This window comes from Pieris rapae, chromosome Z, assembly GCF_905147795.1.
Source record: "Pieris rapae chromosome Z, ilPieRapa1.1, whole genome shotgun sequence".
Taxonomy (NCBI): Eukaryota; Metazoa; Arthropoda; class Insecta; order Lepidoptera; family Pieridae; genus Pieris; species Pieris rapae.
In genome coordinates this window covers 5,651,116-5,678,038 of record NC_059534.1, presented here as the reverse complement: position 1 = coordinate 5,678,038, position 26,923 = coordinate 5,651,116, and the positions used below count along the sequence as shown (strand labels likewise).

At 31.9% G+C, this 26,923-nt stretch overlaps 1 protein-coding gene across 5 annotated transcripts; it reads left to right on the top strand.

Moving 5' to 3' along the window:
• Positions 1–568: 568 nt before the first annotated feature.
• On the top strand, positions 569–26,895 carry LOC111000198 (activated Cdc42 kinase-like). Of its 5 annotated transcripts, none has more exons than XM_045634124.1 (26): positions 569–904; positions 1,020–1,098; positions 1,674–1,854; positions 2,005–2,178; positions 2,346–2,495; positions 2,724–2,872; positions 3,147–3,287; positions 3,625–3,784; positions 4,299–4,430; positions 5,687–5,784; positions 6,677–6,773; positions 7,676–7,897; positions 9,047–9,212; positions 12,910–12,995; positions 13,502–13,603; positions 14,332–14,391; positions 14,505–14,588; positions 15,290–15,324; positions 15,394–15,522; positions 15,595–15,722; positions 18,690–18,736; positions 19,209–19,384; positions 19,765–19,807; positions 19,897–20,272; positions 22,016–22,125; positions 26,688–26,895. In XM_045634124.1, exons 1-26 carry the CDS (start codon positions 898–900, stop codon positions 26,892–26,894), a joined length of 3,339 nt encoding a protein of 1,112 aa, XP_045490080.1. In that variant the 5' UTR covers positions 569–897; the 3' UTR covers position 26,895. The 5 variants fall into 5 exon arrangements, with proteins under 5 accessions (XP_045490080.1, XP_022125260.1, XP_045490079.1 ...); XM_022269568.2 differs by having other exon boundaries at positions 570–904; positions 15,397–15,522; positions 19,897–20,308; XM_045634123.1 differs by having other exon boundaries at positions 570–904; positions 19,897–20,308.
• Positions 26,896–26,923: the final 28 nt, after the last annotated feature.

Here is a 26,923-nt window from a genome sequence, read left to right as displayed (position 1 = left end):
TTCCCTATCTATGTGTAAAATAACGAACATGACTCTACATGAATTCCAAAATTTCTACATCATCGTTATTATAAATATTATATTCAGAATTAAGTTTATTGTATAGTTAAGATATTATTAATAGCGTTAAAATTAAATTTAATAACGGGTATTGCTGTTTCCTTTGATTCTAAAATAATATGAATGTGAATATATATTTTAGTGTCATAACAGTTAAGTTTAATTCAAAAGTACATTCTTTGATAATATGCAAACTCTACCTATTCCACAAAAAATAAATAAACTTATTATAAAATAAAATTATATAGAAATAATTGTTTAGACTTGAAAACATTTTTTAAGTTAATAATTCTTGTGTTTATTATTTTGGTAACAATTCAGTATCTTATGTAAGATTCATTTAATTAAACCGTATAACTGAGGTAACGTAAAGTTTTACCTCTTAAATTAATAAATTTTCAATTTTATCCTCTAAATGAAGACTCTACCATCTAAGAAGTTTTATGATTCATGTATTATTTCTGTTTAGTAAGACTTTGCTAAGATGACAGTGAGTAGTGACTAAATAATAGTACAAGTCTTCAAACCGCAAACTTGAATTCACGAAGCTACAAAGACAAACATACAATATTCGTTGATCGTTCTAAACTACACAGTTCAAAGCAAGTTTAGCGTGAATTAATCACTTCCCGTATTATTTTTTATTTATTAAATAATTACTAGATATTTACCTAACGAATAAATCGGTTCCACGAACATTCCTTGTTTTCTCGACTCTCCTGTAATGTTTACGGCGGCTAGACGCATAATGGCCATGTTATTTTAACTGAAAACATCAACACGTATACAATTTTCGTCAACTGGGAAGGCGTTAGGAAAAATATTTAATTCTTTAAAATGATGGGTAAGAATTGTTCCACTCTCTGACCATGTAATAAAGTAATTTAAAAGTTTTCGTCTCTACCATCCTACAATAATTATTTTTACATTATGCTTGCTCAGAATATATATGTTTTCAGATCATGTAGTTGATGACTATGAAGCTTTACGGGACTTTCTTTTAGAAGCAGAACTGCATCAATATTATGAATTATTCAGGTGATTATTTTATATATACTTTATATGTGCAGCAGTGTGCAAAAGATTTTCAGATTCGAAAATAGTTACTTAGTTATTATATTATGTAGAGTTATAGAAATATAGTAACTAATTTCTGTTTTGGAACTATAACTACTATAATATATAGTAGTATTTTGAACTATGACTAGATATAATATAATGTAGAGATAAAATATTTTTTAGAATATGGCTAGCAAATCTGCTGATGCAAATGTATTTAACCTTGCTATTTATATATATTTATTTATTAGATTTTTTTATTAAGCCTTATTGTACATCTACAACCATTATGCCAAAACTGGAATAACATGTTATTGTCATTTAATTATAGGGTATTAAATATACAACTTATATTTTTAGTCTTAGATAAATGATCTCTATAATATTCAGCTCATTTTCTGTAATATAATTTAACACAAGAGCTGGGGGGCCTATGTAAAAAGCACAGTACAATATGGTGACTAGTCAATAAAAGACAAAAGCATAAACTTGTATAGTAAAATTTATTCTGGGTTATGTTGCACACAACACAATGTTTGACTTTATTTTTTCAGGGATATATTAAAAGTTAGCAAATTATCACAACTAAAATATGTTACAATTGAAGACCTTGCACAAATTGGTCTGTCAAAACCAGAGCAAAGAAGGTATAAAAAACTCTACACCAAATATTTTCCAAACAATTATATGTCAAAAATAAAGAAGCTCCTCAGCGCAAACAAAAAACATGAAACTGTAAGTCAAAAAGTAATTACTTTATAAAGTTGTTAAAAGTTTTTATCATATGCTTAAAAATGTTATACTGCTTTTTTTATCCACTTTTGTAAATAAAACTATTTAGTTTCAATTTCCCCTTTTTAATTAAACATAATACTCCTGTTTCAGTTTAATCATGGACTTAATTTGAACACTGTTGATTTTCAACAATATCCTGAGAGTAGTACTAAAGTATCTCCGAGACATATTATTTCAATAGAAGACATAACAATAAATAAGGAATTAGGCATGGGCCAGTTTGGTGTTGTTCAACAGGGAACATGGGCTACTGGCAATCAAAGAGTTAGTATTTTTTTTATGAAGAACACAACTCTACATAAAATCATAATTAACATTTTAAAATTTTACTATAAAAGAATTTTAAATAATTCGCTTTTTAAATATAAATTAAAGTTAAATGTCTTTTAATTCAATGTAAAATTAGTAATACATATTTTGAAACTTTACAGTTGCAAGTTGCTATAAAGTGTCTTGGTAATGAGCGAATGACTTCAAACTCTACAGAATTCCTTAAAGAAGCGGCTGTGATGCATAGTATTGAACACCCTAGTATAGTTAGGTTGTATGGGGTTGTTCTTCATATGGATTCCCTTATGCTGGTAAGTTTAATGTGAGACAAATAATAACCCTCTATCATGTGGTAAACTTTACAGCATCCAACATATAAAAGAAAAATTTCTCATGCTTGATAGACATTTTACAATAGTCTTTAATTCGTTTTCAACCAGCAAAGTCATCAACAAAATTTTAACATAAAATTTACATTATTTCATTATATTTCACCAAACAAAGATCAAAATTCTATAATTAGTTTTATTTTTTTCTAGGTAACAGAACTTGCACCCCTTAGGTCCCTTTTAGAATGCCTACGGGAAGTAACTTTTCGAAGTAATTTCCCAGTGCCTAATCTTTGCGAATTTGCGGAACAAATCTGTGATGGAATGACTTATCTTGAAAATAAAAGACTGATTCATAGGTATTCAGTTTATACTGTAATTTTTCTACTAATATGTATTATGTTTGCTTGAAGTTTTATTTAAGGCATAAAGTAAAATTAATATATGTAAAATAAAAGAATATAGGAGTCTCTTTAAAAAAATATGTGTAATATAAAACGCATTGTAGCATATACAGTAAGACCTAACTTATATATTTGACATGCTTTAAAGAGCTGTAAAGTATAAGAAATAAACCTTTAAAAAATTAATATTACCCCAAGGTGTTTAGTTATATATTTTATTGTGTTTCAGAGATCTTGCTGCAAGAAATATATTAGTATTTAGCAAAGATAGAGTAAAAATTTCTGATTTTGGTTTATCAAGAGCTTTAGGAGTTGGGAAAGACTATTATCAAACAAATTATAATGTTAATCTTAAGCTACCAGTAGCTTGGTGAGTTAATTTCCTAACTAAATGATACACTAAAACTAACTATTGTACCATGCTTAAACAATAATTGCTGCTTAAATATTAAAATTCATATTAAATTACCAAAAATAGTAGTTTAAATTCCCAAAATATGTTTATTTTTTATTCTAGAACTCTACCTATACTGTTAAACATATACTGTTATACATACACAGTTAAGGACAGTTAAAACAAATGTCTGAGAGTTAGTTTTAATAGCATTAAAGAAAAGGTTAGATATATAGAACACAACTTTTCATCTATGGTTTTTTTAAGTGTTGTTTTTACTGGTTGAAGTCCTTAAACCAGTAATTTTGTCTAGGTGTGCTCCAGAATGTATACTATATCTCCGCTTTACATCAGCAAGTGATGTTTGGGCATTTGGTGTGTGTCTGTGGGAAATGTTCACTTATGGCTTTCAGCCGTGGGTCGCATTCTCCGGACAACAAATTCTGGAAGCCATTGATGCACCTAACTTTCAGGTATTTTTATAATATTTAAAAGATGCAATTTCATGTGAAAAAAGTTTCCCTTTGACCAATTCCTATGATACTAGATATCAAATATATTAATCCCACCCTCACCATTGTCACTTCTGCCAGTCAATAAATAAAATAATAAAGGACATATGTAGTACCTTATGTATTAAAAAATATCAATGAGTTGCTATGCTTTATACTTTTAATACATCAATATTACAATGGTTCAGTAGATCATTATTATTTCATACACAAGTGGCGCTAAGCCTTCTGTCTGTTTTTGGCTCTATGGCATGCCGTATTACCTTCACCGTACGAGCAAGTGTTAGATGCGCACATATATAGTAAGTTAATTGGCGCACAGGCGGGGACCGAACCACTATTCTTTGATGTTAGTAAAAAAATAATATTAATAGGATCATTCTTTTAATTGTAATGTATAACTATATCTATACCTAATATTTATATCAGCAATGTGCTTTCAATATTAAAAAATATTTATTTATGCATTTTTCAGCGATTAGAGCGACCAGAATGCTGTCCTGATGCCTATTACTCACTGATGCTTGAGTGCTGGTCTCATGATCCGAACAATAGACCGAAGTTTAAAGACTTAAAGCCTCGCCTAAAGCAAATAAGACCTGAAGAGGTAATGTATCAAACATAATAATCAGCTCTACTGTATTATATAATCACGAATAATGTACCTAATAATTCTTATGAAATTAATAAAAATGCAGATTGAACTAAGATCGCGCCAAAGGTTTATTCGCTTTGCAGTTTTGAGGTTTTTATTGACGATCACTAGCAGTCATTGAAGTAAATAGATTTTACCAATATCAATGTTAAAAAATGAATATCGTCGAATCGTTCATTTCAGCCTGTTAACGTCCACTACTGGACAGAGGCCTTTGCCCTAAATTTAAAATACGACCGGTTCCCCGCTTTTGCATCCAATGCCGTCCCTTCAACCAGATCATCCGTTCTCTCTGGAAGCCCGTCTAACGCTTCGTCATCCGTTCAGCACTGAGAGATCGAAATCGCTCATAGACTGAATCTTACAGATTACAAATATATTATTTATATTTGTCATGGCCCTTTTGATTCGACCAATCGTAGAGTTGTTGCTTTCAAGAAAAGGCAAATGTAATCCGATAGCTTAGCTCTACAAATAGCGATCTGAACACTTAAACTCGTGAACCATTAATGTAAAAACTAGTCTAAACTGTGATTGAGGAACTTGACTTAGGACTAAGTCTGACTCCCATACGTTATTTAACACTGAAATTTAAATTCTAAATAATTTTAGGAAATACCAAATAACAATAAAGTTGTGTTTGTGACCCCTGTGCGATAAGCTCTCCTGTAAAGTGTATTAAATGACGACTTATGTTACTTATACGAGAACTTTACATGTTTCACTTGGTTTTTTTTATTCATATCACGACATCCTTAATATTGATATTGAAAGATTAGTAAAATAAGTTTTTTTTTCTTATAAAATACGGGGGCAAACGGGTAGAAAGCTCACTTACTACGCTCACAAGATTTTAAGTAATACCGCCGCCCCGACACCACCCTTTCTTGAAGGATCCTAAGTCGAATTAATTCAGAAGTACTTCAGGGGCACCTGGTCCCACATAAGGCTGTTTTTAAGGCAGTGGTTAATAAGGTCAAAAAACGCCCAGAACGGGAGAGAGTCCGATGATGAAACTTACTATTATGTTATAGTGGAAAATATTGACGTCGTATTAATGCTATATTATATTTTTTGTTGTGTAATATGTGACAGTACCAAGATACATGATATTAATAATTAAAAGCTTAGTTAAGTACACATAACTGCTGGGCCTTCGGAGAAAACAAATGTTGTAAATTTCATTATTATATTATGATATTTTTCAGGTTCAAGCAATCGGTAACCAACAAAGGAGCGAGGAGGGGCGCCGTAGTAACTTTCTGGAATACAAAATTGGTCAAAAAATTACGGTTCTTGGGAAAGAGTATGTTGTCTCCTGTTCGATATGACGATTTAAATTATTATCTCTATTATTTATTAAACACAAAATTTAATATATCTGAAAGGTGTAGTCGGCTTAGGTAGGCTTTTTTGGAAATACCTGTCGGAGGAACAAATCCTCGAGGTAATACAGACAAGTCAAAAATTCCCATAACTGACATGCATGAATGTCATGTAAGTGGATTATTTGAGAGTTAGTCTCAACCGTAGCAAGCGGAGATCCGTGGTCTCTACCTACGTAAAAGGTGTAAATTTTAATATAAAAATAATATATGTCTGCCAAAATGTTTATATGACAAATCGCGAAACAAGATTTTTCTAAATCAATTTAAAAAATATTAAATTCATTTGAAAATATTCTTATCCAGGCAATCAGAAATTCATTAAAAGCTACAGAGCATGGGACAAAACGTTGAAAATTATTATATGCGCGTCTTAATGCGTATATTGTTAAACTAAGAGTTGTAGTCTTTAATTGGGTCCTGAACCTGTTTTACTACAGTCCCTTGACTTGATTGCACTAAATACTTTTTGTAGAAATATCTTTAGCAATGAGTGAATAGAAAATTTTGACAATAATTAAGACATTTGCTAGCTCTATACTTTGGACTTGAAACAATTTTCTTTTTGGAATCGAAATTAGGACTTCCAAATGACTTTGCGCCTTTCCATCTAATTATTGGCATGGCGTGTTAATAAACTAATATAAAATAGTTCATTCCATATATTCAGTATACAATAATTTATAGTGTTTTGCAATAAATTCGCTCTGGTCTGCCTTAGAATAATTATTATTATCAAAGAGGAGCAGTTTATTATATTATTATACTCAGACATATTATATTATGTATGACAGTACTATATCGTGTCCACAGAGATTTTACAAAGACAGCGATGTGGTATGGCGTTTTATCTGGCGGAACCTGTGGGCTATTCGATCCGAACAATACGAAGCCAATCATCAAAAATGAGGTATTTATTTATATATACTATTAGTGGGTGCGATATATTTCCACTATATTACAATCATATCCCTTGTCGTACCCATTTTTGAACTTTTAATTTCATATGTGGAAAGTATTTTTTTAATCTTTACCTTTACGATAATGGTTTTCGTTTTTTGTTTGTTTGTTTGCTTGTGCACTGTCCTTTATAAAATTATGAGAGTTTTATATAGTAATTAATTTCATTTATCATACACTCATTCATTTTTCTTCTGCTTTTTAATTAAAGTTTTGGGCCTCCGAACATATATCGAAAAATGAATTTACTAAAAACGTTTGTTATTTGATCCAATAGCTACTTTTTAAAATAACTTCGACTTGAATAATTTCAATTATTAAGTTAAAAATACCTTTTGGATTTTGAAGTTTAAAGCTCATTAATAATGTAATTCATTAGCTACAAGTAATGTTCGAAGGACTAAAAACTTTATTTGAACCTACATTTGACGAGATTGACCTCTATATAATATATTACACTTTGTTGTTAGGCGGTAAAGTGCTGAGAAATTTAGGCTTTGCGATAATTATAACTATTTAACTAAAAACATTTATAGATTAATGATTCAGTTATACAACAACAAAAAATTGAGGACTTAGTTTATTATAATATGTTATATATATTATAATATTGTTAAAATATTATATTGATGAATTTATTTAAATCTGTAAGGCGTTACCTTTATTAATGAGTAACTTTAAGTACAACTAAAGAAACTGGGATAGATATTCTTTAACAATATTATTAACTCGAAAAGCATGGAAAATTTTGTACCCTCCTTAAAAAAATAAATTTATCTTATTTATTAACAAGGGTGTGGTCAGTTGGTCAATTTCGTTAAATGTACAATAGAGTATCATATTTCTGCTCAGAGATCTCAATCACTCGAGCCTGGCTCCTTCTCTCCGCATCCGTCACGCTCCATCCGCCCATCACTTTTGCGATCTGATGCTAAACGCCACACGGTTATGGGCAAACGTTCGATACAACGAAGTATGATATCTAGCCCCCAAGGCGACGTGAAGCATACAGGCCACGTGGGCGCCGATGGTGCTTACTTCGGCGATATATCATTTTTGGATCCCGCTGGTTGTGTAAGTTCGCTTAAAGCACGCTGAACTAAACTTTTAGCTTATGTCATTTAAATCTTCGTAAGAATCAAAAGATAGCCCAAATAGCTGATTTGACGAACTGTGGTAATGGAGTATTTCAGTGTTAAATTATACTTTTTATATATATTAAGAACAATAACTGTAATAACTGTTTGATATCGTATTTGATTTGATATTTTACATGAATAGTTTCAATTTAAAATTTTCATATTTCTAAAGTGTATTGGACTACCAAAGCCTTGAAATACGTTTTATCAATCTTGAAATCTTCCTACGCAGTACGTACGAATCGTCTGTTACATAATGCTCATACATGTCTGCCCACACTCAAACGTATCTGGAACATTCTATTACGCAGTAACTATCCAGACAATTCCTATAATTTACTGCTGCATTGCGGAACTTGCATTGCGCATGCATACTATCCCACGTCCTCAGTCTCTTGCCCGGGGACGTGGATATCAATATTAAATTGAAGGTTATACTCTTGACCTTCAAACGGTAGAAGGGCGGGTCCACTAAGAGTGTTTATACACTGACGAATATCAATACAATTCATTGGTTTAAAATTTGCATGCACATTTCGGTGTTCCTTTATAGCGGGTTGTATAGAAAAATCGTATACCAATAGATGATGGACAAACAAACACTTAACCTCTAACCGTTGAGTTTGAATGTCTGTCATAGAGTTGTCTATGTCTGCATATAAAGAGACCATATTTGTCTCAATATGGAAGACATAACTGTCAAAACAACTTATTGAAATTTTCGATAATATTTTTTAGTGCACAATGTGCACTCTGCATAATCAATTGCATAAATCTGAAAACGTTTGATGTACCCATCACGCAAGCGCGAATAACGATCGCCTGCAATTGTGCAATACAAGGGCAAGTGCAATCCCTGGTTATACTGCCCTGAACACCTGTTGAGTGCACACGTGTTGGAAATGGTCAAACCGTTTCATAACACAGGCAATAAAAATTATAAATACTTCAGAAGTTAAAGTGAATCTTAAATTAATAATAATTATTGCGGCTTGGATGTGTCCTGGTATGCATTTTGATTTAAAGTAAATCCACTTTGTTAAATTTTCAGTAGTGTTATCCAGTAATGATTGCTTTTTAACAGCCTCCACGCCAAATTGTGACGCCCTACCGACCGTCTGAAGATCTAGAGCAGGTGCCGCTGATAAACCCAAACTCGCCGTCACACTTAACAGCTGCAAGTACGCCATACCCTCTGCTGACTTCGAGCTTCGAGCCTAGGCCTAGCTGCGACCAAGTTGACTTAGCCTGTAAGTACAGCCATTTTTGCTATAGCGATCATTTTTAATCTTGCAACCAACTACTAAGATTCTCTTCAACAACGAAAATTTAAATTTCCTTTGTATCGGATTCGAACCCATAACTATTCTAATACTATATATGTGATAATTTCACTTTCGTACGAATTTTGGATTATTTTATATTGCGCCACTAGTACGTACTTTATTTTGATTTTGAATTGCTGCGAATATTGCGAATTTTCATATATTTGGGAAGTCGAACGTTACGCTTGCGGCCCACGCTTATCACAAAATTAAAGATTATAACGATGAAGTTGTTTTATTATCCCTTAATTTTATGATTTTTTGACGCTATTCTCGTATGTAGTATATGTACGAAAGTGAAACTGCATCGTTACTTTTTTGAATGTGGCCCTTATAGATGTCGACTTTTTCGTATGCATATAGACTACACCCAGATCACCCACCCAAAGATCGTCCCGAACAAAATTTAACGAATTTTATTAATTTGCTGAGATTTGGGGTTCTACTTATGGTTCTTATAGTAGTTTCAGCCAAAATCGTAATTTAAAAAAATTAAGCTATATTTACGTAAAGTGTTAAAAACGGGTTCATAACAGCGGAATTGTTGCATTTTGAAATTGAATCAGCGGCTGTGCAAGTTGACGCATTGCATTAATTTTTCTGATAAAAATATTTTAAAATCCCAGTCTGGAATTAGGATGAGTCGCAATTCAGTATTGATTTTTCACACTCGGACATTGAAGGCCAATGTCAGTTATAGTTATATTTTTCTGGGAATCTAAGTGTATTTGATATCGGCCTCGCTTCAAAGCTTCAACACAATTGCTAACTATACTCGTGTATCAATGTAGGTCATGTCTATTATAATAAGACAGACAAATATTATATATAATAGGGTGATTTATTAAAATTTTGGGTAGCCCCTTTACGGTATCTGTTCGTTTACATAATAAATTAAATGCATGAAGCTAATGCAAAGTTATTTCATACAAAAGTACTATTACTATTCTGGGACTATTACAACCCATAGTATGAGCCCATTAATAACCACAGCAGTTGGGGCAGAATTTTTGCGCTCCAAACTCCATTTTTACGAAGATCTCTCTTCTTTGTATATTTTATTAGTTTCCTGGGTTATTAGTTTGAACGTCTCATTATGCTCCTGTAGTACAAGGATGTTTTATGATATATTTTTTGTCACCTCTAAAGTGATGTTATCATTATATGTTTAGGTTTTGCACACGATAGTATAAACAATTTTATTCCTGTTCCCATGAACAAAAAGTCTTTTAACACGCCTATTTGCTTAAGTAACCATAGAGTACCACGAGTCCGATGGCGATTGAGATTTTAATTTGAGATAAAGATAGTTCCTAATTCAAAAATTTCTCACAATGGAATTTGAGAGAATTTTGTCTTTTAGATTCCGTCATTTGAGGTTTAAGAAATATTAAATTCTTCTTTTGTGCCTTTCTTTTACTGGAGGTTGGCCTGGTTGGATCAGTCTCGTGAAGTGTGGCTGATCCTGTGCCAGAGGCAGCATCTCTTCCGTAGTCGCAATATCCACTCCCTAATGAATTTTTTCGTTCTATCATCGCATCGTTTGCGCTGGATATTACCCATTATAATTTATAATGAAGTAGTTGGTCCCAAAATTCTGTCAATGGCACATTATTTTTAAATTTCGAACATGATTTTATAAAAAAAAACTGCATTCTGTTTTTAAATGTTTGTCTATTGTTTTAAAACAAAAAAAAACCAATGACTGTCTTTAATTTTTCACGATGGAGTGGACGTTGCACTGTGGGCGCTCGCCGAGTACCATTTTCGAGTTGCTCAAAAATTTGAATATAACACTTTAGTTTGTGTACCGTATTATTGATAGGTATAATCGCTTATCCAGTGTTGAGGACAAAAAAATAGCTGGCCGACCACGCTCCGCAAGAAAACCAATAGTAATCAAATCGAGTATAGCAAGAAATCTTGTCCATAAAAATATAAGTTCATGGCCTTGCAGATGGATGTCAGTAGGAAAACAGTAAAAAAGGTTTGAAATGAAGATCTTTCATTTTAAACCTTTCTTACTGTTTTTCTACGAGCATACAAATAAACGAGTGGGCGCTTACTTAATGCTCTTCTAAAAGCAATAAGGCTTAAGAGATCGCGGGAGTTGTTAAAGTGGTACGCGAAAAACCGACAACGTGATATACGTTACGGGCGAAAATTCATTACGAATAATTTTATGCTATTTCTATTCCTTTCTATTAATGTACTACGTTAGAAAAATTTGCTAATGAAAACATTTTTAAATTTCAATGTTAGAACTCTTTGGTAATGTAATGTATTATATTGCATTAATTTGTCATTGTTTTTGTGATTTGGCGGCAAATCTAAAACTTATATGATAGAGGAAGATAAGAGAATGGCCTATCAGCAGATACGGGCAAGCCTAGGCATTGGTATAAGTTAAGTTCAAAAAATATTACACGAACATTTAGGTGTCAGGGTGCTTTGTACCACTGGTGTCGCCTAATGTTAGATAAGTTCAACACCTATGACTCAAATGCTGTATTTGACATCGGCACATGTGATGTAAGCGGAATCTATTGCTACGAACCCAAAACCAAAAGGCGGCGAACGACAAGGATCGGCCAACTAAGTTAAAGAAAGGAAGAAATCTAATCGGCCGGAAAGGTCATTTTGCGACAGTTGGTCAATCGCTGTTTGCCTGCTGTCTTGGAAAAAAATCTACAGCAGCGCCGTTCAAAACGGACTGTTGAATATTTGACTGTGGCAGGTGTCGAGAAAATGAGTGACTGTGACTTTTATTTATTCCTAAGAACTAAAGATAAAATTCGAGGTATACGCTTTACGAGCCCTGAAGATGCGGTAAAAGCGTACGAAAATGCCATAGAAGAAACACCTCAGGAATAATGTGCCCACTGCTTTTCTCAATGATTCCATCGAATGCGACAATAAATAAAGTGGAACGGAGATTACTTCGAAAAACAATAAAAGTATTGGCAACTTTCTACATTAAGCCGTTTTTCCTAAGAGAGTTACTAAGATATAAATTGATATATCACTCTCTGAAAACTGATCAGTACTTTTGTTTTTATTACTATTTCCATTTATGACAGAACTTTATGCAGTGGTCATGGCGCAATACGTGGCAATATTACGATTTGCTATTTAAGTGGGTTGGATACTGAACGCCGAATTCGAGAATTCTTCCATTTTTAATTTATAATCTTTACTGTGCCTTTTTCAAGGATATATGTATTGTTTGTTTAACGCAATATAATAAATTTACGGAGGAATGTATAAATATTCAGGGATTTAAGGCAATTATCAAAAATGCTAATACTCTCATAATTGCCTGTATCTGAGAGTGTTAAAAAATATAACGAAGTCGATAAATCAGAATTTGTATTTTATTAAACTTATAAAAACAAATTCAAGTACAGGCTTAAGTTATTCTAGCTGAAATTTTATAATAAACATTTTCCTTTCATGTTACAAATAATTGGGTACTTATCGGCAAAGCTGGGGATTATGTTCTTGAAAGTATTAAACGGAGATTGTTTCTTGATAATTGTCTAAAGAATCACTTAAGGGCCCTGTTAAGTTCGAAAATCTCTGTATTTTGCTACTACATAAGCTCAATTTATTTCAATTTCAGGCGTAGATACGAAACAGAAGCCGATCAAGAAGGGTCATTTAAAGTCAGTCCTCGAACCGACGACAAGCAAGAGTCTTCTGAGTAAGGTAAGGATACTAATATTGTAATGAGCGTTGCGTGCAAAAGGCAATAACAGTAATGTTAGAAAAAGCTTTTTAAAGAATTAATCTCAATTTTAAAGTGAGCTAATCTTAAATGATAGACAAGCTGTAGCGAACTTATTAAAAAAAAAAAAAAAACAAACGTCGTTTTTAATTTAACCGGTATGTAGGATTGTTATGTTTAACAAACTTTTCAAATTAAAATTTCACTATATTTGGTGTATTTCACTTATATGTGATTAAGATGATACGGTCTAGGGATTTTCTTTTGCGAACTAGCGAAGTATGATATCGATTCCCGCTGAAGACCCTGGGACAACCTCCAAGTGTACGTCTCTATGTTTAAAACTGGTCAAAGTCCTACCTCCACCACCACCTACTAAAATGGATGTTCATGGCCCATGATGTCTGCCCTTTATGGGCTCGTATGTCCTCCTATCTTATTAAAAGTACTATTATCAATCAGTACTTACTATAAATAAAATATTTAGGTAAAATCGGCGACCCTCGGGCGCTCACATAAAACTGAAGATGGCGGCCAAGGAAGAACCCCAGAAACCCACGAGTACCATGAAATCTCGGACACAGACACCGTACGTATTTTATTTATTTATAAATCTTGATTATATAGGTAAGATAATAAAGAGAAAGGCGATTTATTAATGATAAATAACTGTCAATATAATTTAAAATGTATTAAGAGGTGGGTTGGGTGCAGGATAACAGCGTTATAAGATCTTCAGTTATGGTTTAAAGTTTTACGTAGGTATATATAAATTCTTAATTTTGCGTCAAACAAAGCGGCTTTTACTGCGACTGACTTTTAAATGATACGATATATCGGAAGCATATTTTGTGTTCTCATCGAGATACATAAGGTAATTAATGATGAATTAATATTGATGTTTTGTTTTTTTTTGGCTTCGACAAAATTTTTATTTTTTATTTTCCCGTACGTTGCATCAAGATATGCTTCTTTATTTTTATTTTTTGTAGTTATGCCTCTAATAGCTATTGACGCACCTAAAAACAAAGTCGTTATTACACTGTTTTAACTAATGATGACTGCCATATATGGATTTTTCCAAGCGTTATAAAAGCGTGTTGCCTTTTTGGAACTACATATACGAACACAAAATTAAAATTGTTCTAATGTAATTTGTTTAGTAATTCATATACGTTTTTATGTAGGTATAATATAAGTAAAATTCATGGAATAAGTTTATAAAGTAACAAAAATATGACAACGGCTTAAGTAAAAACAGTGTAATAAGACGGAATTATTTTCTTTAAATAATGGGGTCTAGATATTAATTTACAGGAAAGCACGGCTACAGATAATGCGAAAGTTGATATACCATCGCCCGACGCAGTTATCACGGTAAATAAATGTTATAATACATTGTAAACAATTTAATACACATTAATTTCCCGTGTAAAATGTATATTTAAAAATAATAAAAATTGTAAATTATTATTGTCGATAATTTCCAGAAAGCTTCCACGGACTTTAGTAAAAGCTTAATTGACGAAATGGAGTCTATGTTTCGAAATTTAGATGACAGACGTCGAAATGAAGTAAGTTTATTATTAATAAGTGTGTTTTTTTTTATTTATCGCCGACCCTTCATCCCCCATACAAGATAAAAAGTATAGGCTGCTGGGGACCGGAAAAAAAATATTAATCTCCCCTAGATTAGTATTTTTTTTTATAGAACAGGGGGCAAACGGGCAGGAGGCTCACCTGATGTTAAGTGATACCGCCGCCCATGGACACTCAATGCGAGAGGGCTCGCGAGTGCGTTGCCGGCCTTTTACGAATTTGTACTCTCTTTTCTTGAAGGACCCAAAAAAATTTTTTTCCCAGACTGTAAACGTATGAAGCTGAGCAACACAATTATTTTTATATGTTGCTACGTAATCAGTTACTACTAGTATTGTACCATCTTGTTATATGTTTTATGATAATTTCAGAGCTATGATGACGATTTGTCTCTATACGGGTCCAGATCGATTTGCTACAGTTCATATTATATTTAAACTTAGACTTTTATTCTTCCTTTTTTGTTAGTAAGTGATAATATCCTTAAATTGTATGTTTTTTTCGTTATTGTAAATTTCCGAAATATTCGTAGAATTGCTTTCATTCGTAGGCTTTGTGTGTATAACTGTAAAGCTTAACATATGTTGATTGCTATTAGTGGTAGTCCTAGTAGTAGTAATTTAGAATTTCTTACAAAATGTAACTGTGTATACTAAAATATATTGACTGCTTGCAGATCAACCTTCACCATGAAATAGATGCAGCTATTAGGTATGCATAATTCTTATTACAAATTGTTGATTATTGTGATGTATAGTGTAAAATGAATATTTTCTGCAGTAGAGCACATACATTGAACAAGGCAGAGAAAAAGAAATCATTCCACACAGCGACAATGAAACTTATGTCCGCTCATGACACGAGAACGTTGGATACCGCGGTCGCCTTAGCAAATGAAATCACCTCCAAGTAAGTATATATTTACGACTTTCTAATATAATAACTTGAAATTAAATTAATACGTCTTTTATAAAATTTTAGATCAATGACGGGTTTGGACGAAACAAAGTTGCCGACGTCGCCGAGCGAACGACTAAAGTTTCACTTTAAATTTCCTCTTGTTTCACTTCATCATAATAACCATCACGAAGGTGATAAGGAGATATGTGGTAAAGATTTTGATTTTAAATTTACAATGGGTCAATAAAAAATTGTTAATAAATCTGTATATTTGTAAAAATAAAATTATGTAAAAATATATGTGAACGTTCTCAATCGAATTGTAGTAATTTTCCCATGTTCCCCACGTTTTAGCGGTTGTGAAATTTTGCGCCATAAATGAAGAAACTAAATTATTCTTCGCCTTTGTTACAGATACCTGGCCCGCCTCTTAACTTTTTAAATGGTTATTCTTTGTAATTATTTATTTCCCTCGTATTGATCTCTCTGATAATGGTTTTTTTTTAACTTACAGAACCGAATCAGACCAAAATTCCTTGTTCTGCTGTTTCCAGCGTAAATAACCTCTAATATTATTACGATGTTCAGTGTTTGCGCATTTCATTGGTTTTGTTTTGTTTTAACCCAATACAGCTTAGGTTTGCTTTTTTAAGTAACCTCTTTGTGCGTGTATGGTTTTATTTTAGCCTTGTTGTCAAATTATGAAACCCAAAGAATTTCGTGGAAATCATGTGGTAATTAAGCGTAAATCATGACGCAAGTTAAAAAAAATAGAAAATTCTTTATAATTTGAGCAATCCTTTTAAGTTCATTAAGTTAAATATAATTGGCAATTAATGTTGTTAGCGTGTCTTCGTGTTAATGCAAGAACTGTGAATTACTGTCGTAAATATTTTCGTTCGGTTGGTCTAGTGGGCTATTTTCTAGGTTACTGTGAGCGCTTAAAGCACATCTGATATGATTTTGTGCATTGTAAAATGTATCTTATAGAATGATGCATTATGTTTTACAAGAATTGAATGTTCTTGCTATCAGAGCTCATTGTATCGTATTGCGCTGTGCTTTCTACCTCTTGTGAATGATGTTTGTGTGTACCCTATCCTATATATGCCGATAGGCTTTACTCATACTATTTAATAAAGGATGTCCAATTGACATTAACTTACACCAACAAGTGTTGGAATGGAAGTATGAGAAAAGCCTAGATGCAATCTTCTGATTAGCCCTCTGACGTAGCCGATACTTTTTAAATGATTTTTTTTTGGAAGAGTGAATCAATAAGGAAGCTATAATTACATATCCAGCCTTTATCAGTACGTTTTTCTCAAAGGCTACTAATTTGAATCAACTTGGATATACATCGACTAACAACAAGTTTTACAGAACAGTGGTGCGTGTCAAAAACTGTTGAACACCAGACTGTGATGTGATACGAATGGAGTTACACCATAGATACGAAGGTCCAATATCTTGAAATTCAGCTGCAGATAGTGATCCCAATAGTACCTAATGAAGAAAAAGAATGCACCACATGATGTCTCAGGATGAAAATGTAGAATGGCGAAACCTAGGATGAAAATAAATCTACTGATTAGAGTGACAGGGTCAACCACAAAATGAGCCATTTGGCATTGGTTGGGATAGATTAAAGGTGCTCATCATTTATGTGTAGCACGTCCACTTTATGATCAGATTGGCCAAAACTGAAGATGCTGCGCCTTATGGCAAACTAGATCGAAGACTTTCATTTATTATTATATTATTTATGACTGTTTATGAGAAACACTGACAGAAAGCTGAACGACTGATAAATGAACGACCGAAGTAATATGATGGGATGGTTATAAAGGCATAGTAGGATAAGAGCTATGATGTCGTTTAGGTGTCGAATGGGGACGATGCGCTAAAATTGTTATGTTGTACTTACACCATAACAATTTTAAGTTAAATACCTAATCTTAAGTTAACTTCCTTTCCTTCAAGACTGGTTCTTCTAAGCCCCTTCTAAGCTGAACACATGTAAATAGTCGTATTAAATGTCTTTTCAGGTAAAAGCAAACCAGTCTGTTAATGACGATGTATATAGCTTTCATAAATATGATTATATGGTACATAAGAGGTGCCTTTATGGAGGCTTTATATACAAGACAAAAGGCCATTAAATAGAACAAAAGTAATAAGACTGTAGTAAAGTGTAAAATTGTGGAATAAGTTTTGGTTAGTTTGATTAATGCTTGAGAGAATTTATCGTGTAATAAAACATTTTCTGCATCGATTAATTTGTTATAAACGGTCATATACATGAAAAGTTTGCTTTTACTTGTAATGTATAAAATGAACGTCACCCTTAATAATAATGTATGTATAGCAAGTAAAATACCTGGTTGTACACATAAGTCCATCGTTTCTCAAGCGGAGGGCGCGACCCTTGGTCGTAGAATTTGTTTTGAACGGGTCGCAGTCTGTTGAATAATAGTACAAACTACGTAGGTACTAAAGATTTCTTGAAAATAGCACGCTGGTGGGGTCACAAGACTGTCTAACTTAATTTTTTCGCATTTTTGTGGGTCGCGACATGATAATCGTTGAGAAACGATGCGTTAGACATTTCATTGATCTTTCTATTTATAAACCCTTCATGGTTCGTAAATATTTTAAATATGATATGAATATTTACCGTTAGAAAATTTGCTTTTAATATTGATCGTGTTAGTCAATCTTCAATTATGTTATGCTAACACTGTGTACGACTAGAATGGCAATATATTTCGGAACGTAAATTTTTTTGAACTTTGACAATCCTTAGAAAATTTTCGATACCTTCTGAAATATCGACCTAGACTGCGGTATCCTTAGCATGAATAATAAGTAAAATCTTCTGGCTGATCAGCTAGGTGTATGTAGAGACAAAGCAAACGCATTGTTCGTATATAATTCCTATGGTAAATCTGTCTTGATGTATACGAGATTTCTACAATCGTTTGTGCTAAGGGTAGTGATGTTTCATTGCTGTCAAACTACGGTCCAAACGCTGTCGTGGTATATATATTTCGTCATCGACAACTACATTTACAAGACATATAGAATGCCTAGTTCTATATGTCTTGTAAATTTAATAATCACGTCCGTGTTTGGTACGATAATAATACCGGTCCTAATAATTTTTATTTTTATAGGGAAACGTAATTTCAGTGAGGAAGCCAAAAGCGTTCAAGACATTCAGGTAATTAATCCAATTTTAATGTCTATTGGTTGAAGACATACTTTGACAACCAATTTCTTAGTTATATCTTGATCGAGAGTACAGTATACTTTGACTTAGGTATATGATAGTAACGCAATGTTCTACTATACTTATTAAGATAATAAATATTCTGACAGTCGTAATCCGTTCAATACAAATAGTAAACATATAGCACATGAAGCGAAAACGGCTTTACTGTACTGTGCTTCGTTAGCGTGCGTTAATTTACAGTATTCAATTTTGGAGCTGAGTTGCTTCGTTCTCTTAAAAGGCCAGTGATGCACTCGCGAGCCCTCTGGCATTGAATCTACATGGGCAGCTGTATACTTAACATCAGGCGAGCCTTCTGCCTGTGTGTCGCCTATTATATATAAAAAAATTGGTTCTGCAGTGCGAGGTAAGTTGTTTGTCAGTGATATAGTGATACAATTTAACAATACTTGTTTGGTAGGAAACGATAACAGAAGAATCGAGGATGGTGTATGCCAGTCTGATTGAAGAGCCCACCCCAGCAATTTCTGCCATCAAATTGCCCCAAGAAAAACCATCTACTTCAACGATTCCCAAGGAGACACGAAACCAATCGCCAAAAGTTAATTTCAACTCCTTGCCATCAACATCGTGCGAGTAAGTAGCATTTTCTAAAATTCTTATGGGCTCTCCCATTCAACATATAATAATTTACACTTAAGTCAAAACTTGTCAACTTAAATGATAGCTTTCAGGAAGAAATTACTAGGAAATTGTTAACAAGCACTTACAACTGTAGGTAAATTTTCTAAACATAGTAATGAAAAAGGGAAATTCAAATTCCAAATATATTTTTTTAATTAGCCCCCTTAACAATAGAATTGCCCTCCTGTGGGTCGTGGGCGCCACGTTGGAATACACTGTTCTAGGGGAAATGCAATAGATGAGACAGTATTTAAAGAACAAAGCATTAAAAATAATCTTTATATATTTATAACACGCTGTATAAAATACATAATAAATATTTTACATTTCAGGGTGATCGTCAACCACCCTGTCGCCGACACGCTCAGCAATGATGTAAGTCTTAGCCAACATTAGTTGCTTAAAAACTGTAATATTGTTTTTTTTTTTTTGTTTTTTTTTATTTTTTTTTTTAAATATTCCAGGGCAACGAAATCCCTCTGCCTCCACGAACCACCAAACCAAAATTGGTTGACAAACCACGACACGTGCGAAAGCACCCACTCCGCATACCTGTATGCTGTGAACCACTACCTGCTCAGTCAGCAGCTAGCACAAGCCAAGCCCCCGTCACAATCTACCAAAACATTCGTGCTGTAATCCAGAACGATTACTCTGAGGGCGTTGTACGCGACAACCCCTCCATGCCAGACCCAGCAACCAACCCTTTCTATCCCTCTTACTCTGGCGCAATTGCGTTGCCGGATTTATCAAACAATCCTTTCAACTGCTATATAAGTAATTTAGACGCCAAAACGGATGAGGGGGAAGATGAGATATTCGAAGAAGTGTTCCTTAAAGGTGAGGCTTGTGGTGGCGAGAGGAGTGGTGATATAGGTGAGTTTGATCCTAATACACTAACTTAATGTCTGAACTCAAATTGTCCGATAGAAGCGCTATTTTTTACTTTTTTGAAACGGTCTAGAAAAAGTAAAAAAAAATGAAAACGTTAATCAACTAAGCTTTACACAAACGAGCGTACCTATTCTTAAAAGGCCGGCAACGCACTCGCGAACCTTCTGGCATTGATGTCCATCAATCATTTACCATAAATTGAGCCTCTTACCTGTTTGCCCGCTTGCTCTGATAAAAAACGTTTTGACTGGCAAGATGTACTTTTATTAAGAGTATATCTCTTATTATTAGGGACAATTTTAGTTTAGACACAATTTTGAATGTATGTGATTATTATCTATTACAAAAACTATGAAAGAGGTTTTAGTTATGATGTACAGTATAAACTTGATATAACGACTCTGAAGAGACTGTGTATTTTATTACGTTCTAGAGAGTTTTCGTTAAACGGGGAAAAGAATAATCAGAATTAGAAAAAGAAAAAGTTTTAATTTTATCAGACTACTATTAGTAGTTAATTAGTTGAAAAGAAATCTTATTTGAATACTATTACGTATAATTGTCTGTTAATTTTGTCTGACGTCTTTACTAGTAAGTTTGTTGTACATATATTTCTACTTATTTCATGGATTATCTATTTGATAATCCTTAACTCCTAGTTATTAATGATGGTCAACAACAGTATATGTACAAGCAAGTTACACAGTCACAAGACATATTTCATAATCTCTAACGAGAAACACCCACGCGTATTCTCATGCGCATTCCAACAAAAGTGCTGACGGACTGTCTAGCTCCCAGTCTTGAATAATAGATTTTAAATCTTAAGCGAATTGCCATTGTAACCGGTACAATAAAATATTAATTGAAATAAAATTTATTCTTTTTAAAAACGCTCCAGCGCGACCTCGCTATTTGACTAGCAATCCCAATTTGTAAACAAAAGAAGGTATTTCTTAAAAGGTACGTATGCATGATGCGGTTTATTGCGGACTAGGATATTAAAGTGACAAAAGAACGTACACAGCTACTCAAGTTTTTACTAATTTTAGCAACTTAAAAGTACTTTATTACTCAATTGTTGTCGTTATTGAGAGTGGGTGTAATGTTATGTAGAGTGTATGTATGTAAGACAGGCTAAACCAAGCAAAGCTAATTGATTTCTACGCTTTGGTCAGAAAATCGTTAAATCAAGATACGTTACATGGAGTTCATACTGTATCCAAATGTTTCAAGACTCTAACCCTACTAATATATTGTATACGCATACACAGTACAGCAATATTAAACTATACATCTACGTTAAAGATTTTAAACCTAAATATACAGAAACAATTAAGAAATCGTTGTAAATTGTTAAAATATGATAGATACGCTACAATTTAACCTATATATCCTATTAAATTCGCATCATTATTGCTGTTATTAAAACGTAGGAAAATTTTAAACTTGATTGATCGCCATATATACCACCACGACTTCCATTGTAAAATAATTATATATAATATATTGAAACGAAAATCCTGTATATTGAACCTCAAATCCTATGAGAAGACATCGCTGGAAAACGGTTCTATATGTTATATAAATTATATTTTATTACACTATCAAAGACCTACAATTTTATATTCCCGTTCGTCTCTATATAAAAACATATTAATTAATAATAATAATAATTAAATTTTTCAGATCACGTTTCAGTGGAGGATCTCCTTCAATTTGCCGATAAAAAGCCGTCATCTCAACAGAGAGGAGTGGAATCTGATGAAGTTAGAATCATGAACAAGGTTCTTAAGAAGGTATAAATTTTCATATCCAAATAATTTATTAATGTGTCAATTGTATTAGAATTATTGATGTCAGAGCTTAATATTTAACTGATGTGATAGATATTATTGAATATTATTCATTGTGTAAGTCACATTGACTGTATAGTTTTAGAAACAATTGTAGTTATAGATGAATAACATTTACGTTTATACTGCAAATTTTTATGTCTAGTCTATAGATTCTGTAATACTACGTGATTTTTAGTGAATTTTTAGTGAAGATTACGTATATTTACTTAAAAGGTAAAATAAAGTAATATAATGGTTGTAGATCATAATAAAATTGTAAGAGGTGATGTGATGATAATTCCTAAACTAAATGCGATTTTTAACATGGTCAAGCTTTAAGCTTGACAGTGAGTACATTTTTTACTAAAATAAATAATTTTACATATCTCATACTAAACAATAACATAGAAGATTACATATCATTGTTTTCAATTTGGCATTTTTTAAACAAATCAATATATATTTAAGGAATATCAAAATAATATCATTTACAATTGTGAAAGTTATTCAGTTAGACATAGGTAGCTTTACTTGTTACTATGACAATAAACCTTAATAGAATTTTCGTTTTATATGTTATTTTGCTCAGAGCCACAAGAAAGTTTAGAATCCAATTTTCTTAAAAAGGTGATACATTCACGTAGACATCATTTAACTTAATTAAATTTTATCTGTGAAATAATGTTGAGTGCATAAAATCACAGTAATCTATAAAAAAATAAAACGCTAATTTATTAATAGTTCTATATTTTATTCCAGTAACAAACAAATTTGTTTACGTTATAGTTGTGCCATATGTATTGCAAATTGAATGGTTTTGTTTAAGTTTTAATGTCTTACGATTTAAATGAAGTGATGGCCTATTTGTTTTTGGTATAACGAAAATACAGCCATCAAGAAAACATCACATTTCCAAACAACTTTGTGTGATCGCATCCGTTTTCACATTCCATCACTACATTTAAAACAACTTGATAAATATTAGCGGGAAAACACTCTGATTGTGATTGATTCCAAATTTAAATATTGTGTAATTGTTATCAGCTGTAACACTATTTATGACTATCCGTAAAAACTAAATCAGTCGTCAACTATAATTAAAATAGTTTTTTTTCAAATACTGAAGAAAATAATGGACTGGAGACTAATCTACAAATAACGTCTTAGAGCAGGTTCCCACTGCTCGATTCTGCAGGCATTTGTTCTTTTTTTATTTATTTACTGTAAATAGTTTGTGTATAATTAAGTTGCTGATATTCAATGCAACTATGTTTTAATCGATTTTTTTTTTTTTTTTATTTGGCATTTTATAGCTAATTTAAAAAACTCGACATACACAAAATAGTACGTTTATACCAACTAAAAAAGACTTTTTTTCACTTTTTTTTGATAAAATGTATGATAAATAATATATCTCAAAATTTTCTTAATTAAAATGGCGGATCTGGCGCGCGTATATCCTGATCTTTAGGTAATGTTTACTAATATTTTTACACTGCAAAACTTTAAAAAAAAATATAAGTAGTCTAATTTACTAATCTGATTTATTAAAAAGTATACACACACAGTCTCTATTAAGGAGAACAAATTATAAAAAAATAACTGAGATTAGCACATACAAACAAAATTAGAAAACGAAACCTAATTTATAACAAATTATGAATAATTCAATCCCTGTGAATTCAAACAGTGTGCAAGAAGATAGATTAGTCTCTCTCATCAAATGCAATTTTTTTGTAGGAAGAAAGAGACAGTTCTATGTTGGACGTTTAACGACGAATAAATATTGTATCTAATCTTATTAGATAAGACTGATTTCTTTTTTATATGTATATAAACTTAAATAGTGTTATTTCGCTATTGTTAACTCAGTATTATAAAACTCAATTTAATGCCAACTGCGGTGTCAATTTATGGTGCACAAATTTTTTCTGTTATTAAGATTATTAAATATGTAGTAATGTATTTAAGAATGTATCGTTAAAGTATATTTACTATACAATTCACAAATATACAGATTCACAGATTTAAAACTAAAAATAAAATATATTTTTGCGAATGTTCACAATGTTAATATTTATAATATATGTTTTCTAAACTTCTCGAAAAATAAAACTTAGTTGTAATAGGTATATAATGTAAAGCGCGCTCACACATGTAGAACTATTTCTACAAACAGCTCACACATCTTACATTATTTTTGCAAAGAGCTCATACATTTTAGAATATTATGTGTAAAGTGCTTACACATTTTAGACTATTTCTGCAAAGTGCTTACACATTTTAGAATATTTCTGCAAAGTGCTTACACATCTTAGACTATTTCTGCAAAGGGCTTACACATTTTAGACTATTTCTGCAAAGTGCTTACACATTTTAGAATATTTCTGCAAAGTGCTTACACATCTTAGATTATTTAACAAGAACAGAACACGAAGAAACAGCGCTCTTTGTATGTCTTATAATATGTGGATCTGTTAGTATTTTGTTTTCGTTTTAACCACTTCGCCGGTTTCCATATCCAGGATATCAGTCTCTTCAAGGCGTTAATTTTTTTATTTAGTTGGCTGCAAATCATCGAAGTGGTTAAAATTTATTTTGATTAGTATGTAAATTTAGTACAGATCCGAAGAAACAGCGCTCTTTGTGTGTCTTATTATTTGTGAGAGTATTACATTTTGGTTATTTTCTTAATAGTATTAAAGTTTAGTAAAACCCCTTAGGAATACTGACTATATACTGATGTTTGGAGGTTTAGATTAGATAGTTATTAAATGCCTTGTAAATCATGGACTGGTGGTGCCAGACGATCCAATCCTTCGTCCACGATTTCTGAAAGCCAAATTCTATATTTGAGTAGTAGAATCGTCAATTGAAACATGCTCGATACCTTCTATAGGTTTGCTTAGAGTATGAAAGTATTTAATTTGGCTCATCGGGATTTTAGTTATGATTATTACACAAAAAACCAATACAATATTGCATTGATTTATATCGTATTTCACTCTTACCAGCAGAGGGTTAATCAAATTAAAAATGTAAAACTATTTTTCGCATTATGGTAACTTGTATTTGGTTACGTTAATTATGACTGCCGTAAAAAACCTTGTTATGTCGAAACTGTGAATAATTTTTAACAACCAATGCAGTTTCTGCTTTATATCAAGTCAATAAATATTTTTAGTTTAATTAAATTAATCTAATTAAGAATAAATTAATTTATTCTGAAACAATTGTTTAATGAAAGCGATAGCTTTACTGTATCGACTTTGAATATGCAATTTAATTTGCATAAATATGTTGAAATTGAAATATATATGTATCAAAACTACAGCCTTATTTTTATATATTTAAGTCTCAAACGTAATTTATTTATTTCGAAGTCATCAGATACAATGTAATAAAATTGTACCTAGAAAGTTTTAAGAAAGGATAACTAGTTAATCAGTGTTATTTAAACTAAAAAGCCCGAAAATACATACTTTTGTAGAATTCGAAAAAAAAAATCTGAGATAAATTTTCACGAATAATTGACGAAAATTGTGCTAATGCCTGTGTAGGTAATTGTAATTCCCTTAATTTAATGACGCACTGTAGCATTAAATTTCGCTCTTGTGGGCGTTCTCTTTTGTTTTAAGATGGAGGTAATGAAGCCTTAGAATCTAATGAGTGCGTGTGTAGAATGGTTGTTCTAATAAAATGACTTTGAAATTCTAAACGAGCTATTGCTCGTTTGAAACAATTTTATTTGTAACTGCGCTGCTAAACAACAGTCGTCAACAATATATGTTATTAGTTATTAATATTTTTACTAAAACCCTAATTTGCTTTTATTTCAAGTGACGAATATATTTATCAGCTAATTAACCCTTATAGTTAATTCGAGTTTCATAATCATAGAACTTTAGAAAATGGTACCGTTTATTCCAGTATGGATATCAATATTTATAAAATTGTAATGTTTGATAGTTTTTGTTAACTATGTTTATTGCCAATAATTATATATGAGTATCTTATGTAAAACATTTCCCAAACTGCAATATTTAGACGTTATAATGATATTGAAATAAAGTCAATCTAACAAGTTTTTTACGTAGACATTTTATTAAAAAAACATACGCTTACAATGGATCCATCGAAGAGAAGATGTGCAACTATGGGAAGTAATATAAAGTCAATTTATCATTGTTTTATGTTCATAAATTTTATTTCAAGTTTATATTTTGTTAAAATCTTTTGTAAATGTATCAGGATGATTTTAATGAACAGTATCAATTTCTATATATTAAAAACGACTGTAGAAAATCGCCCTTTTACATTTACTTTAGCAGTGTTTATAAAAATATGAAAAAATATTAATGTTATTATTCATAAAATAGGTGTATGATTATTTTATTGTTTTTGTTACATTTAACGTTTTTTTTTATGTTTACGCTCTTTTGTATAATTGCTTCAGTACATTTTTTCTACGCTTTTGTTGTTTTGATTATAGAAATGTGTGTTCATAAACCTTTTTGTAACAGATTTCACCGGAGGAGTGCCTTGAAGCTTTGGAATTTACAGATTGGAACATACATATTGCCATAAAGTTGCTCAAAATGAAGATTGCCGTTGCTGGATCAGGAGAAACTAAATTTGAAGAGTTGCGACAGGAATTAGAAAGCGCGGATGGTGATGTACCGAAAGCTACAGCGGCTTTTATAAATTTAAATAAAAAGGAAGATGTATAAATACGCTGTTTTATTTACTAGCCTGGCGT

Coding starts and splice junctions, on each gene's coding strand:
- LOC111000198 (XM_045634123.1), top strand. Junction 13,604..14,331: donor AAATCTCGGACACAGACACC/GTACGTATTTTA, acceptor ATTAATTTACAG/GAAAGCACGGCTACAGATAA. Junction 20,309..22,015: donor CGAGAGGAGTGGTGATATAG/GTGAGTTTGATC, acceptor TAAATTTTTCAG/ATCACGTTTCAGTGGAGGAT.